Source organism: Aphidius gifuensis, linkage group LG2 (genome assembly GCF_014905175.1).
Source record: "Aphidius gifuensis isolate YNYX2018 linkage group LG2, ASM1490517v1, whole genome shotgun sequence".
Lineage (NCBI taxonomy): Eukaryota > Metazoa > Arthropoda > Insecta > Hymenoptera > Braconidae > Aphidius > Aphidius gifuensis.
Window position 1 is genome coordinate 28,098,003 of NC_057789.1, and position 17,311 is coordinate 28,115,313.

The following is a 17,311-nucleotide window of genomic DNA, read 5'->3' on the forward strand; positions in this document are numbered from 1 at the left end:
TATTATTCGATATACATTCACATTACATGTTCACTTAACATCTATTTATGTGACCCCTTTATTTATTTTTATATTATTATTTCTCATTTTTAATATATAAAAATAATAAATAAACTAATAAACAATTTTCTTTAAATTTTTTATATCATATAAATTTATATTTTCTTTTTAATTTTATTTTCCTTGAGAAAAGTAAATCTTAAAGTATATTCCAATCTCCGGGGAGTATTAAAATTTATACCCATCGTGGACGAGACATTTTTAATGGCTAAAAAAATTTATAAAAAATTGCTTTGCTATTGTATTTTATTTTTTTAATATAAATATTGTAAATATGAAATTTATAAAAATGCTTTATTGAATATTTAATTTTCCAACAAAGTATTTATTGTCTTTTATTATTTTTATTTCTAAAGAAATTTTATATTCTATTTTGAGAGAGAGAGAGAGAGAGAATGGTTTATAAAAAAATAAAAAAAGCTGTATTGCAGCAGACTGTTGGGGCTTACGAGGGTTGAGGGAATGAATGTAAAAGGGTTCATCCATATGAGAGAGGGCAAAAGGTATTTTAGAATAGAGATGATGTGAGATGACGACAGGTGAATAGAAAAAAAGAAAATTTAAAAAAGAAAAAAAAAAATTGTGGCAATAGCTGTGCCTCATCATCCTCCGCTAATATTTACTTATGGTGATACAAAGAAGTCTCTGTGATAAAAATTTACGAAAGTCAGTGAAAAACTCGCATGTCTCTTATGACCTGGCTGTTTTTATTTTTACAAAAAAAAAAAAAATATGTAATCTTGCATACTACAGATAACGTCAACATTCTTAAAAACTATTTTCATTATTTTAATTTTTTTTTCTAAATGAAATAACTAGTTAATATTTAATTTATAAAAAAATTGCAATTTTATATTTTAAAAAAATTAATATTTAATATAGTATATTTAATTATTAAATAAATATTTTCATCTTGTATATCAAATTTCAATATGATATTATAAAACTCATGAGATGAAAATTAATAACAAGAAAATAAAATTAAAAATAAGACATAGTAAATTTAGAAAAACATTATATATATAGTTGAAAATATGATGAGAGAGTTGAGAGTGCATCGAAGCTTTCAAACGATGTCATAATTAAATTACCAATGTCATTGGTTGCCGTGGGCGCGAAACATAGTAGATGACAGTTTGCAAAGACCCGAGGTCAAACTTTCATATACACCATCTGTTCCTGATGTCCTTCAAAATAATTTATAAACTAACAAATTTTCTATTATTCTTTATATTTAATATTCTTTTCAATTTATTTACAATGTAAATTATATTTTTAGAGCTTTTTTTTTAAATGGCATTCTAAGTATGTTTACGTATTTAGAAAGCACAGTTAATTATATGCATCAAAATATTGGTGGTTTGAAAGCTCTTTGGTACCATAATCTAGGCAGGCTGGTTGGCTTTGATAGCTTCATGATGATGTACCACATTGTGTAAATCTATATATTATATTTGTTGCATCAAAACACACAGTCCATGTAATACCACAAATTACATATTGCGCTTGAAACAAGTGAATTATCAACATTAACAACATATAGAGTACAATCTTAATTACTCTAATAATAAATTTAAAATAATTAAAATGATAAATTTGATTTAAAAATTTAACAAAAGAGTATTATTAATTAATTATTAATATATTATCTTTTTTACAATAAATTATAATTCAATTTTAAATTTATTAAATTTATAAATTTTTTTTTCATAAATTATTTACAGTAAATATCTATAATATTCATACAATTTTTATTTCTTTTTCAATATTTTAATATAAAAAGTAGAGCGGAAATTTACTGAGAGATGAAATGAAAAGAAAAAAATAATTATTATTATCATTTTTTTTTTTCACAAAAAAAAAATAATTAAAAAAGAAAAAATAAAAAAAACTAGCTGATGTTGTGGTTTTTTTTATTATTATTTTTCTTGATAAAAATATATACCTATACGCATTTTCATTTTGTATTCGTTGTTCGTTCAAGTTGAATTTCACTGTGAAACGATGTGGGGAAAAACAGTAGTTGAATCGTTTCTACGACGCCGCCGGCATCATGTCGTTCGCGAAACTCGTCACCTTTCTTTTGCCTTTATCATATATTCTCTCGACCATCACTTGGATGATTGTGGTCCCGCTGAAAAATTTGCCGGAGGGCTGTCCATTCAAAGCTCAAGATCATCTTCATTCAAACAAGAAAAAAAAATAAAAATAAAAGATTTTTTTTTCATTGGCCTGGCTCTCTGTCTTTCAGCTTCATAAAAATTTAAAAAAGTAATTCATATAAGCTCGGTCGATTGTTTTTTTTTTTTCTTTTTTATCTTCATAGAAAAATTTTCTCGTTATTTAAAATTCATTATTTTTATTCATCTATATATTGTCTAAAGAATTCAACAATATTTAAATTTTGAATATTCAATATTAAAATAATAATTTATTGCATTTTAACATTCCCGGAAATTGATAAAAAAAAATAAGAAAAATACAGTTAAGAAAGTTATAAAATTGTATATCACTCTTTTAAATATTTCCATAATATTATAGTATTTTTTTTTTTTTTTTTTGAGTCATAAAAGCAAATGACTAGTGTATTTCTGATGATAAAAAAAATTTTATAGCTCGAACGTGTGTTGCGATATTTTTGAAATTGTCTACAAGACCTTGACATATTTAATAAATCTAAAATCGTTTTTTAAAAGTCTGTACATATTCGATTAGTTTGATAAATAAATAAGAAAATATACTACGACTAAAAAGAAAGAATAAATAATAAAGAAAAAAATAATTGACAAAGAAATTTTAATAAAAAAAAATAAAATAACAGCTATAGCTTAAAATTTATATTCCAGCTTGGTGTTATAAAACGTTTAAAGAATAATCATCATATATAATGATCGAGACATCAGGCCATTAAACTCATGCGCAAAAAAATAACAAAAAAAAAAAAAAAATCACAAGATATCATATCAATCAATGAAGAGACGTGATTTGACTTTTAAAGGTCATATAAATTGTAAGTTAATAACGTCGTTTCACGATATTAGTTTAAAAATACTTTTATATACTTCTAAAATATATTTTTATATGTTTTATTAATTTCCAGAAAAAAAAATATAATGAAAATTAAATAAATAAATTTAAAAGAATTAATTAAGAAAAACTGACTTTAAATTAATCAAGACAACTTGTTTGCTTGTAATTAAAATCATCCCAAAACTTAAATTCATTGTACTAAATTTTCATTGTTTATAATACAACTCAAATTAAACTTTTCATATTTAAATTTAATTTACTAAAATATATAATTGAAAACTTGGCTCTTGATCTGAATTGTATTTATCTACTTGTAGAAATACAGATACTAAATAAATAAACATTAAAAAAAGAAAAAAAATTTTTTTTTAATCTTATCATTGACAATGATCGATCAACACGTGAACTCTCTACATCTTCATCATTCAATCATTTTGTTATAACAAACATCCGTATCGTTTCTGTCTTCAATTTACGTTTTTATATTGAAAAAATAAAAATAAATTAATAAAATCCCTCTTGAATGACTTCCATTTTATGGATGACAAAAATGACGTGGCATCTTTTAGTAAAAAAAAACAAGTAGAAAAATAAAAAAAAAAAGACAAAAAAAAAACTACCCTACCTATAGTGTGGCATGACTGTCACAAGTGTGGTGTCCAATATCAGGATGTATAGTTATTGAGTAAACCATGTGGTAACATACATGACATTGTCAACACTTGCTCTAAACACAAATGCAAATTACCCATTGTAAACCCCAACATGTCATTGTCAAAATTACGTCAGTTACAAAAGAAAATTGTTTAAAGTGTATCTTTTTTTTTTTTTTCTATAAAAGATTTTTCAATTCGTTTTGAATAATAAATCATTTAATTAAATCTGATAAACGTTATATTTTTAAACTGGAGAATTAAAAAGTTGTTGAAAATTACAAAACTGGTTTTGATTTAATTATAGAGCTGGTTCATTTATGATTGTATATATTTGCGATTGAGAATCAAGGTCAAAGAACGCCTAATAAATATCAGAGGGGGAATTAAAAAGATACTGCTGGAAAAATAAAAAAATTATTCACTGTATTGAATTGATTCTTCGCGACAATTTATATCTCATTTCAGTTGCTAATTTAATTAAATTTTTTAAATACGTTTCTTGTTGAGTGTCAAACTGATTATCTTCATCGATATACTAAAACTGAGATTGTAACCAGAACAAATAAATAAATAAATAAATTTTTTTATTTTCTTGTGACAAATAAATTAAATCAGTGAACACAATTTTTTTAATTCCATCAAATCAGTTACAAAAAAAAAAAACATGGAAAGCATTTACGTTGTGAAAATATTGTTATTACTAATTGTGATAATTTTTCCAACACGCGGAAAATGTTCTAGTGACATTAGTGATTATCCAAAAAGTACAATGAACAGATTACCAAAAAATATTGAACCAAAATTTTACGAATTACATCTGTTGACTCAATTAAAATCATCAGAAAATTTCACCTACAATGGACATGTAAAAATTGATATGAATGTTTTAACAAAAACAAATTCAATTGTTTTAAATGTTGATGGATTAAATATTATTAAAAATAAAACAATACTAAAAACTTTTGATAATAAATCAGTCGAAATAATTAATCAAAAATTCGATATTGAAAAACAATTTTACACTATAACATTATTGAATATTATTCAAGCTGGAAAATATTTGCTTGATTTATTTTTCATAGGTGAAATTCGTGATGATGTTTTTGGATTTTATCGAAGTTCAAGTAAAGTTGGAAATGAAACAAGGTATGTTTAAAGTAATAAAGTAAAAATACATATATCTACTGCAATGTGACTCATGTTTTGAATATTCAAGATGGATTGGCGTGACACAATTTTCATCAACATTTGCAAGACGTGCCTTCCCCTGTTTTGATGAGCCATACATGAAGGCTCATTTTAAATTGCACATAGGCCATTATAGTAATCAAAAAGTAACATCAAACACAAAAGCCGAGAGTATCAAAAAAACGTAAGTAAATTTAATCAAATATAAATTGTAAAAATTATTTAAAAATTAAAAATGTACTATTATATTTTTTTAAAAAATTACTATTTCAGTGATGAAGATTACTGTATTACAACAATGGAAACAACACCATTAATGTCAACGTATCTTGTTGGTTGGGTGATTCATGATTTTACCCAAGATAATTTAATAAATTCATCATTTCGTATATGGGCAAGACGATCAATGACTGGAAGAGGCATCCAGTCACTGATGGAAGGACGACAAACATATCTTGCACTAGAATCATGGATGAAAATAAAAAATCCAATTGAAAAATTTGACCACATTGCAATACCAGATTTTAATTTTCAAGCAATGGAAAATTGGGGTTCTATAACAATGAGGGAATCAGTTTTTCTTCATGAAATAAATCAAACACCAACATTGAAAATTCACTCAGGAAGAAATACAATGGCACATGAATATGCTCATACGTGGTTTGGTAATTTAGTTACACCAGAATTTTGGAATGTCGCATGGTTAAAAGAAGGTTTTGCAACATTTTTTTCATACTTTATTCATTCCACAAGAGTAAATAAAATTAATGATAATCGTATGATGGATTTATTTGTCATTGAAGTACAGCAAGATGCATTGTTAGATGATTCTGTTAAACATAAAAGAACAATGAATGGTGTTGGTATTGATGAAGTAGAAAGTGCCTTTGAATGTCTTGATTTTGTAACATACAAAAAAGGTGCATCAGTTATTAGAATGATTGAACAATTAATGAATGCAAATAATTTTCAACTAGCCTTAAGATCTTATTTAAAAAATAAATCATTTAGTTTTGCAACACCTGCAGTATTGTATCATCATCTAAATAATTTTACAAATACACATGTACTTGATGATATAAATATTGGACAAGTTATTGAAACTTATGCGACACAACCAGGTTTTCCAATGGTCACAGTAACACGAAACTATTTGACAAATTCAATTGAAATAACTCAACAACGTTTCTATCAAAATGCAAATTTAACTATTGATAAATTTAACAATTCCAAATGGTGGATTCCACTGAATTTTGCAACAAATTCAACCAATAATATGAACATGTCAAATTTTGGTTCTTTGTGGTTAAAACCATCTGACAAAGTCATCAACACAAGCATCAATGTTAATTCTTCTGAATGGATTATTTGTGATATTGACAAGGCTGGTTATTATCGTGTTAATTATGACAATCATAACTGGGACATACTAATTAATTACATGATGTTTAATAAATTTAAAACACTTCATCAGGTGACTAGAGCAACATTGATTGATGATTCATTTAATTTAGCACGAGCTGGTTATTTAAATTACAAAATACCTTTAAATTTGAGTAATTATCTTGTTCGAGAAACAGAATATGAACCATGGTATTCAGCAATAAATTCATTTAATTTTTTACATAAAATGTTTCGAGGTTCATCGACAATTCGTACAAATTTAGAGGTAAAATTTATTTTATTTTTATTTGTGATTTTAAAAGTAACATAATTATTTAAATTTTAAATTTTAGAATCATGTTAAACGACTTACTGAAGTAATTTATCAATTTTTAACATTCAATGGAACGAGAGACGAACAACTTCGTACTAAACTTTTACGCAATTTAATTTTATCAACTTCTTGTTTGATGAATAATACAGATTGTCTTAAAAATGCTAAGCTTACGTTTGAAAATTGGATGAATAATAAATTGTAAGTTTAGAGAATATTTTTTTTATTTTAATAATTTTTTTTTCATATTTATATTATTTTTTAGCATCAATCCGGATGTGAAAAGCTTTGTTTATTGTGTGGGAATTAGACATGGCAATGAATCCGATTGGGAAAATGTTTTCAGCCGATTGAATAATACTGAGTTACATTCTGAAAAAGAATTATTGATTAATGGCCTTGGCTGTACTAAAAACGAAACAAAAATCAACAAGTGAGTTATTTTTTATTCTTATTATTGTTGTTTAAAATATTTTCATTAATTTATTTAAATGCAGATTATTGAATTATTCAATTTATGCTGGATATGAAATCCCAAAGCAGTATCAAATTAATATTTTCAATGCAGCTTTAACTGGAAATCCTGAAAATGTGAAAATTGTTTTAAATTATTTCAGTAAAAATATTAATAATATTATTCAATTGTAAGTATAATTAATTTCACTTTTTAATATTTAAAAAAAAATTTATCATTGTTATTAAATATATTTATTTCAGACGTAGACATACGTTTCTACAAAAAATGATCAATAGTATTAAGAAAGAAATTACTTCAATGGAAAATCTTCAAATAGTAAGAAAATCATATAAATATTTAATTAATTTTTTTATTCAATTTGTATAAAATTTTTAATATTTTTTTTAGCTTAAAAATTTAATTGATTCTAATAAAAATAATCTGGGCAAATCTTTAAAAACAGCTGACAATGCAATTAAGTTTGCAGAAGAAACAATTTCATGGATAAAAAGGTATTCCCCTGTTTTCGCTGAATTATTAATTACTAAATTATAAATTTGCATTTATCATGTTGCATATTTATCATAGAATATCTTTTGTTTCTACAAACGATAAGTAAAATCATTTGCTGGTAAGCTAGAATTTTTATTTTATTCTTTAAAATAATATATGAATTTAATTTTATTATTATTAATTAAAAGACCCATATTTAATCTAAAAATCAATACTATTATTTTTATAATTGAAAAAAAAAAAAAATATTTCCAAACAATTTTACAATTTAATTGCTTAATTCTAAAGCCTGTTGGAATTGTTTATTTATTTTTATTCCAGAATTAATTTACTTGGAAAAAAAAATATTTATTCGTCAAATTTTTAGTATTATCTTTTTATTATTTTTAAAACCTTTTTTAATTATTTTGTCAAATCCAAACTTTGTCATTGATGAAATCATCATGATAAGATCTTTCGGTTTAAGTTATTTTCTGTGAATTTTAAATTTAATCATCGATATAAATACTTTTAATTCGAGCTATCATTTTATTAACATTTAAAAAAAAATCATCCAGTGAATATAAATGACTTGTCATAATAATAATATTTTAATATTTATAAATTCATTTTTTCTATTGATTTATTAAAAATAATTTCATAAAAATAACAAACAATAAAAAATTTGGATGAAATTCACTTTACAATGTATCAGATAACATGTTTTTATTTTTTAAATAATATATATTTTTTTTTCGTTTAAATTGATTAATATGATAAAATCTGTAAACCCAGATAACACAAAGAAGTGTGTTATTAGTAAAATATGATAACAAACCATTTTTTTTAATCAATATACGACTTGATATAATAAATTGGACTCAAAGTCGATTGCCATGTTAAATTTAATCTTACCATCAAAAAATTATATTTGGGTCGAATTACAGAATTATCTATTATCAAATAATCATAACAAATTTCCACTGAAAAAATGTATATTTTTTTAATCATTTGTCCATCCTTAAAAAATAAATAACTGATAAGGTTTATTTTGTTGAAAAATCTCAAGACTAATTACAAAGGAACGAAGAAAAATTAAATAAAATTATAAATCTTAAAAATAATTGACTTGATTAATAATTTTATTTTTTAAATTATCTAATCATTCAATAAATATCTCTCGATATTGTTTTTTAATTTTTGTGACTCATGGAATGATTTTAAATAAATAAAAAATTTTATAAATAAAATTGTCTCATGGTCATGTGCTATTTAAAAAAATAAATAATATATTTTAATGTTTTTATTCGAAAGTAATAATGTCCGCGGGTGTAAAATAATTGAGACATAAATTATCGTTGATAAAAATTGTGTACATTTAAAACCAGGTTTTTCCTATTGAGATATTATTTGTCTATAAATTATTTTATCTAAAATATTAATTCTAATGATAACAAAATATTTATTCTACAAAAATTTGTCAAACATGTAAAAAAATAATTATACAAAATAGAAATAATTTTTTTCAATTTCAACTGTAACAATATTTATCAATAAAAAAATAAAATTTAAAGATTAAATTTAATTTCAAATGATAAATCATATAGCAAGTAATATTTTAAGTTTTGACAAAATTTAGTCATTTGATCAAACAGATTTCGACAAGTCAAAGCGTCATTGTGATGATAGCCAGAATTTTGATTGATAAGATTAGTATTTAATCTTTCGGTATTTTATTTGCTGATAGCCATAGACCTGTAAGCTTTATAAGATCGAATAGACTTGGTGATAGGCTTGATGGTTACCAACTGCTCGACTGTGAACAGTGATATTATATAGATTTTTTTTTTTTCTCAGGTAAATTATAATAATCTTGATACGTTAAATAAAAAAGCATGTGTTTTACTAACAAAAGTTAATGGTTGTTTCAGTTTAAAAAAAAAAAAACGAATTTCAATTCAATTGAATAAATAATACCAAGTTTTAGCCAGGCAAAATGGCAATGCGCTGGGCAATATTGTTGTTTTTGTTTGTGGCTCTTGTGAAAGCTAGTCCACCTCGGAATGAAAAAAAAGATACATTTAAAAAAATTCTAGACGATACAAAGTATAGACTACCCGATGTTAAAAATATTGAAATAATTTCCTATAATTTGAAATTCAGTCCAAATTTTGAAGACTTTACTTTCGACGGTGATGTGGATATTGATTTTATAGTCAAGGCTGATTTACCAACCATAACTCTGCATTCGAAGAATTTGAATGTCACAGAAAAACCATATATACAGTGGCCAAGTTCAGATGGTTCCTCTTCTCTAAATCAAGTGGGAACACATACCTTTGACACAAAGAGAGACTTTTTGATAATTGCATTTCCTAAACCAGTAGTAAGCAGCAAGACCCCTTATAAATTATCATTAAAGTTTCGTGGTGAACTCAATGATGGATTAAGAGGTTTCTATCGTTCACAATATACAAACAGTGATGGAAAAAAAATGTAAGTAAATTATTGTATAACTAAAAATATTAAAAATAAAATAAATTTTTTAAATTTTAGTCATTTATTTATTTTATTATCTATACTAATACTTTTTTTTATTTTTGTTTTTAAAGATGGCTTGCTGCAACTCATTTTGAACCAGTTGGTGCTCGTCAAGCATTTCCATGTTTTGATGAACCAGCACTAAAAGCAAAATTCACAATTCAAATTAAACACAGAGCAAATTATGAAGCTATCTCAAATATGCATTACATTCATAGAGATGTTATCGAAAAGACAAAAGATGTATTAACAACATTTGCTGAAACTCCAGCAATGTCAACGTATTTAGTTGCATTTGTTGTATCAGATTTTGATTATTTAGAAAATGAAGAACTAACATTTAAAATATGGGCAAGAAAAAATGTCATTAAAAATGGAAAATATGCTCTTGATATTGGGCAGCATGCTTTGAAAGCACTTGAAAATTATACTGGTATTACAATGAATCAAATGGGTTTTGAAAAAATGGAAAATATTGCTATTCCACAATTTGCTGCTGGTGCAATGGAAAATTGGGGTCTAGTAACATACAAAGAAAATGCTTTGCTTGTTGAAACAAATAAAACAGAACCTAGAGCCAAAGAGAGTGTTGCCACTGTAATTGCACATGAATTTGCTCATCAATGGTTTGGCAATTTAGTAAGCCCAAAATGGTGGACATACGTTTGGCTAAATGAAGGATTTGCAAATTACTTCCAATATATAATAACACACGAAGTAAATTTACAATACATTCAACTATTAAATTTAAATAACCAAATTAAATAATTTTTTTAATTTATTTTTTTTTATTTTAGACTGAACCATCTTGGAGAATTAAGGATCTAGAATTAATTGAAAGTCTACAACAAACTGCTTTCGTTTCAGATAGTGATGTTGAAGCCGTACCAATGAATTATCAAGTTGAAAGTCCAACAGAAATAAGCAATAAATTTGACAGTATTTCTTATTCAAAAGGTAACAATATACTATATTTTATATTTAATTTTTAATAAACAGATTAATTTTTTTTTTCATAGCTGGATCGGTCATTCGTATGATTGCAAATATTCTTGGTGAGAAGAAATTTCAAGATGCATTGAAGGCATACCTCACAGAAATGTAAGTTATGAAAAAAATTAATAATATTTTTTATTGAATATTTATTAATGATATTTAATTATTTAATTTAAAGGAAAGGAAAATCAGCAGAATCTAGTGATCTTTTTAAACAATTTGAAAATGTATACGAAAGTAATAAATTTACACAGAAAAATTTTGGAGAAGCACTTGTTAATTGGGCTGAGACTCCAGGCTTTCCAGTTATAAATGTTGAAAGAGATTATGTTAAAAATATATCAGTTGTAACACAAGAAAGATTTTTATTAGTAGATAAAAAAGATAACAGCGACAAATATTATGTGGCACTCAATATGGCACAATCACCAGGCGATTTTAATTGGACAAAAATAACACACTGGTTAAAACCAGATGAACAGAATATAACTATTCCAATTGAGAATAATGATGCTTGGGTAATCTTCAACAAACATCAATATGGTAAAGTATTTTTAAATAGTCATCTAGCTTTTAATAATATTTTCTTTTTTTTTTTTCTAATTGTTCTAATAATTAATAAATTATATTTTTTTTTCCAGGTTATTACCGTGTTAATTATGACGAAAAAAATTGGCAATTAATTATCAAAACATTGAAAAGTAAAAATTACACAAATATTCATGTTTTGAATCGTGCTCAACTTGTTGATGATTCATTGAATCTAGCCAGAGTTGGTAAACTTGATTATCAAATTGTATTTGATTTGATATCATATATTAAACATGAAGAAGATTATGTTCCTTGGTATCCAGCATTCGTTGGATTTGAATTTTTAAATAAAATGTTATCATCTTCTGAATTTTACAAAGGCTATCAAGTAAATTTAATTGTTTTTCTTTTTATAATAATTTTACAAGGATTGAATAAAATCAATAGAATAAAAAAATACTACAATTTTGTTACAGAAATACGTGTTGAATCTTCTTGCTGATGTTGAACAAAAATTAAAATACGATTCAACTGATAAAGATGATCATTTGACAAATTACTGGAGAGTTCTTACACAATCATTGGCCTGTAAACTTGGATCAAAACCTTGCAGAGATGATGCATCTGCAAAATTAGATAAATGGCTAGCTGATCCATCATCGTATGTTATTTTTTTTTTTATGATCTTAATTTATCTTCATGCTAGCATATAGTTATTAAATTTATATATATTTTTTTTTAGAATAACAGCTGATCAAAAAACAGTAGTTCTCTGTGCTGGCATACGCAGTGTAAATCACGATAAATGGCATAAACTATTCGATAAATATATTGAAAGCCATGATAATGATCTGCTAGGAGCTCTTGGATGTTCTTCAAACAAAGAAATTCTTAATCATTATTTACACAGTGCTGCAAACAAATCAATTGATTTAAAAAATCGTGAACTTGTTTTTTCAGCTATTTATTCAGGTAGTCCAGAGGGTCTTGATGTAGCTCTTACTTTTCTTACCGATAAAAATCTCATTGTTAACAACATGTAAGAAAATTTAAATATATATATTTTCTTTTTAAATAATTTTATTCACAACGTGTATAATAATAATATACATTTTTTATTTTACCAGAACAACTGACACTGCAACTTTGAAAAGTTATTTTATAAGTGTTGGAGATTATATAACTACCAAAGAACATCAGAATAAGGTTTGTAAAAAATGAGGGAGAAAAAAAAAGACTTGCTATTTATTAAAATTAATTAAAATTTTTTTTCAGTTGGAAGAATTTGCCAGGCATATTGAAGCAAATCTCCGTGATTTTTCTAAAGAAGTAACACAAGCTGTACACGAAAGTATATTAAAAGCCAAAGCCAATATTAAATGGATTAGAAAAACTGAACCGACAATTAGTAAAGTATTTGAGGAAAAAGAAAATAAAGATTCAACATCAGATAAAAATAATAGTACAATATTTACAGCGTCAACAATTTTATTAGTCACATCATTTATTATTTCTAAATTTTATCATTAATATTATTTTGTATTAATAATTAATTTTCATTTGATGGAAATAAAAAAATAGAATTAAAATTATCATTGAAAAATTATAAACAAGTTATCTATAATTAATCAATTTTGTACTTTTTTTTTTCTTTTTTCTAAATAAATTATTATAATGAACAGTTTAAATTAAAATTTTAGCATAAATTAAAATTTCTAGCTTCAAAAATATTCTCATTGATTGTTATTATTTATTTTTAAATTTTTATTTTGCACTTTAACATTTGATGACAAGGTAACTTCCTAGAAAAAAGTGTATATGATTATGAATTTCACTGGCAGGTCCAAGGCCGTCACATAAACATAATTCCAATTGTAAATTATTTGATGAATATTTATTGATTGAATTTTGTAAGGTCAATGAGAATAAAAACCTCAAGAAATTTTTATAACAGTCTCAGTTGAATAGTTGTACTGAAAGTATGCCATTCATTTAATTATTTATATTTTATTTTTTTTATATATATTTATTAATTAACAATGTTGCCATTAAAAAAATTAGTCTTCATTTTTTTTTCGCTTTATATTTTTGTTATTGTATCATCGTCAGATAGAAATTATGCACATTTATTAGTAAAACCAAGCTTTCGTTTACCTGACAATATAATTCCAAAATATTACAAAATTCAATTAGAGCCACATGTTGATGATGCTACTTTTACATTCAATGGAACAAGTGTTATTGAATTTAGTGTTGTTGAACCAACAAAAGATATTGTCTTTCATTCTTCATATTACATAACAATTGATAAAAGTTATACAGAGCTCATTGGAAATAAGACAAGTAAATTCAAGCCAATTATACAAAGATGGAGTTATTTTTATGAATTTTTTTTCATACGTTTTAATTTTACACTTGACACTGGAAATTATTCACTTGGTTTAAAATGGTTTGGTCATGATGCTAAACATGATGGATTTTTTCGTCGTTCAACTCCAAAAACAAATGGAAATGAATCATCGTAAGAACATTGTTTTATTATTAATTGTTAATTATAATTATTGAATAATATTTTTTATTTTTGTTTAGAATTATTGTTGCAACTCATTTTCAAGATTCTTCAGCACGAAAAGTTTTTCCATGCTGGGACGAGCCTGGTTATCGAACGCCATTTGAAATTTCAATAAAACATTTTTCAAATTATACTGCATTATCAAATATGCCAATTAAAAATCAATTTGAAAGTGATGATAAAAAATTATGGACAAATTTTGAAACAACACCAGCAATGTCAACTTATTTAGTAACTTTTATATTGTCAAATTATTATCATTATGCAGGTGACAATAATATAACATTTTGGGCACCAAAAAATAATATGGAACAAATATTTCATGCATTCAATGTCAGTCAATATATTTTACCAGCATTAGAAAAATATACTGGTATTAAATATGCTCTCCCAAAATTAGATCAGATCACAGTACCATTTTTTCCAGCAGGTGGAACTGAGCATTATGGAATGATAAGCTATGGGTAAAATAAAAATTCAATTATTAAAAAATCATAGTAATTAAAATAATTATTGTTTTTATTTTTTTTTAATCAAGACCAATATCATACAATATAAAAGAATGTGACAGAGTAATCCAAGATCAAGTTACTCTTCTTGTTGCCCACGAAATAGCTCATCAATGGTAATTATTAAAATTTATTAATATTAATTTTTAATTAATCATTCAACAAAAATGAATAACAAGTTTTTATTTTTTATTTTTCATTAGGTTTGGTAATTTGGTAACACCAAAGTGGTGGAATAACTTATGGTTGAGTGAAGCATTTGCAGTTTATTTTTCCTATAAAATATCAGACCAGGTAATTTCATATTTCGTTATTATTAATTTACTTATTTATTGTTTTTTTTAATTTATCATAATTATAGGCTCTTGTAACACAAAATTATATGGATACTTTTGTTGTTAGTGCAATGAATAAAATTTCATTCACTGCAGAAAAATCAACAAGAATACCACGTCCTATTATATTTATGCCAAAAAGATCATCAGAAATTCGTGATTTATTTACATCAATAACCTATAGAAAAGGTAAATAATTTTAATAAAATTTTTAAATGAATAAATAATCTAATAAATAATATTTACAGGTGCTGCGATTGTTCGTATGTTGGAGCATATAATTTCAGAAGAGATTTTTCAACAAGGCCTAACAAATTATCTCAAAAAACAGTAAGTAATTTAAATAAATTATCCAATTTAAAAGCTAATTATCACAACTAATTAATCAATTTAAAATTAGCCAAATGGGGACAGTAGAAACTGATGATCTTTGGCAAGCACTTCAAGAAACTTACAATGAAAAAAATAACAACAATAATACACATCTTGATATTAAAAAAATTATGGATCCATGGGTGAATCAAACAGGCTATCCATTGTTAAACATTACAAGAGATTATAAAACAAATTTGATAAATATTTCTCAAAATGATTATTTAAATTCAAATTCAAAAAATACATGGACAATTCCCATAAACATTGCAACGAGTTTAACGAAAAATTTTAATTCAACTGAACCAACAATTTGGCTAAATAAATCAAATGATAGTTTTAATATTGATGGAATTAATAATACTGATTGGATTATTTTAAACATACAACAAACTGGTTAGTATTATTTTTTTTGATCAACAAAAATAATATTTAAAAATCTTTTATTAATTGTTATTTTTTAATTTTTATTCATAGGATTTTATCGTGTTAATTATGACTTTGAAAATTGGAAACGAATTGCTGAATATTTAAACAGTGATGATTACCATAATATTCATGTTATTAATCGTGCACAATTATTATGGGATTTACAATATTTTTTTTTAAATGACGAACGCTATTTTGATATATTAATTGATGTTTTATTTTATTTACATCGTGAGACTAATTATTTACCATGGATACCAGCAATCAATGTTATTGAAAAATTTTCAACTGTATTAATAAACACACCGATTTATAATGTTTTTGAAAAATTTTCATTATATATTATGGATAATATTGTTAATTATATTGGATATGATAATGATCCAAATGACGAACACTTGATTGCACTAGCTAAATATTATATTTTACCATGGGCTGCTGATTTTGGACATGTTGAATGTCGAAATGCAGCCAGAGAAAAACTCGCTGAAAAACTTCAAAATTCAACAATTGATTTGTACGTATAAATTAATTTGAATTATATGAATAAATATTAATTATATATTTTTTTAGACATCATTCACAAAAAGATTCATGGATTTATTGTAATGGGTTAAAAAAAATGAACGAGACAGTATGGGAAAATTTTATTGGTGGTTATTTTGAAAACCCATCATTAGAACCACATATTATTTATATTGGATGTTTAAATAATCATGGTTTTATTAAAAAATATATTGACTTAATTATTCAACATAAAAATGCATCAGGTTATACACTGATTGATGCTCTATCATCAGTGATATCAGGTGATCAACAAAATGTTGATTTTATTATCGACTATTTCATTGAAAATATAGAAAAAATACGTCAATTGTAAGTTGTTATTTTAATAACCTTATTTTAATTAAATTACAATAACAATAAATTTATTTTTTCAAGTTACAATGAAAGAAAGAAGCCTGGAAGTGTAAAGATAATAACTGAAATGATCAGTAGTAAAATAAAAAATAATGATCAACTTGAAAAGGTATTTGTATTAAAATTAAAATTAATATAATAATAATAAACATTTTAAATAATATTAATAATTTAAATTTAGTTTAGTAAATTCTTGGCACAACAGGAAGTTGAGGGAAAAATGTCACGCACAAACGAAATGATAACTACAGCAAGAAATGTGATTGCACTTAGTGAAAAAATAGCTTCAAAATTTCGTAATAAAATAAATGGAAAAGCTATATTTTCAAATTTTATTAACAATATGTAAAATTAGATTTATAAATACAATTGAAATAAAAAATATTAAATTAAATTATAAATGTAATGATAAAAAAATAAAAATTACAGTTTGTAAAATTTTTATTCATGCAAATTGATTTTACAATGTATACATGTATATCTTAAGTTTATTCCAAGTGAGCCA

At 24.4% G+C, this 17,311-nt stretch overlaps 2 protein-coding genes across 2 annotated transcripts; both read left to right on the forward strand.

Moving 5' to 3' along the window:
* Positions 1–4,603: 4,603 nt before the first annotated feature.
* On the forward strand, positions 4,604–7,756 carry LOC122850680 (membrane alanyl aminopeptidase-like). The gene is made up of 9 exons (XM_044149813.1): positions 4,604–4,611; positions 4,746–4,892; positions 4,963–5,118; positions 5,208–6,603; positions 6,671–6,852; positions 6,917–7,084; positions 7,149–7,295; positions 7,369–7,444; positions 7,517–7,756. Exons 1-9 carry the CDS (start codon positions 4,604–4,606, stop codon positions 7,661–7,663), a joined length of 2,427 nt encoding a protein of 808 aa, XP_044005748.1. The 3' UTR covers positions 7,664–7,756.
* A 1,493-nt stretch (positions 7,757–9,249) lies between these two features.
* Positions 9,250–17,257, forward strand: LOC122850682 (aminopeptidase N-like). The gene is made up of 22 exons (XM_044149814.1): positions 9,250–10,096; positions 10,213–10,858; positions 10,939–11,098; positions 11,161–11,242; positions 11,316–11,680; positions 11,779–12,056; positions 12,145–12,329; positions 12,411–12,707; positions 12,796–12,874; positions 12,944–13,162; positions 13,623–13,647; positions 13,778–14,189; positions 14,258–14,704; positions 14,779–14,865; positions 14,953–15,043; positions 15,111–15,273; positions 15,333–15,414; positions 15,485–15,852; positions 15,934–16,402; positions 16,459–16,761; positions 16,828–16,915; positions 16,988–17,257. The coding sequence occupies exons 1-22, from the start codon at positions 9,597–9,599 to the stop codon at positions 17,153–17,155; spliced, it is 5,514 nt and encodes a 1,837-aa protein (XP_044005749.1). The 5' UTR covers positions 9,250–9,596; the 3' UTR covers positions 17,156–17,257.
* Positions 17,258–17,311: the final 54 nt, after the last annotated feature.

Bases quoted from the DNA above. Each gene is read 5' to 3' on its own strand.
- LOC122850682 (XM_044149814.1), top strand. From the start codon at position 9,597: ATGGCAATGCGCTGGGCAATATTGTTGTTTTTGTTTGTGGCTCTTGTG. The intron at 12,057-12,144 runs GTAAATTTAATT...ATTTTGTTACAG, and splicing joins AATTTTACAAAGGCTATCAA to AAATACGTGTTGAATCTTCT. The intron at 12,708-12,795 runs GTAAGAAAATTT...TTATTTTACCAG, and splicing joins AATCTCATTGTTAACAACAT to AACAACTGACACTGCAACTT.
- LOC122850680 (XM_044149813.1), top strand. The intron at 7,296-7,368 runs GTAAGTATAATT...TATTTATTTCAG, and splicing joins ATTAATAATATTATTCAATT to ACGTAGACATACGTTTCTAC. The intron at 7,445-7,516 runs GTAAGAAAATCA...TATTTTTTTTAG, and splicing joins CAATGGAAAATCTTCAAATA to CTTAAAAATTTAATTGATTC.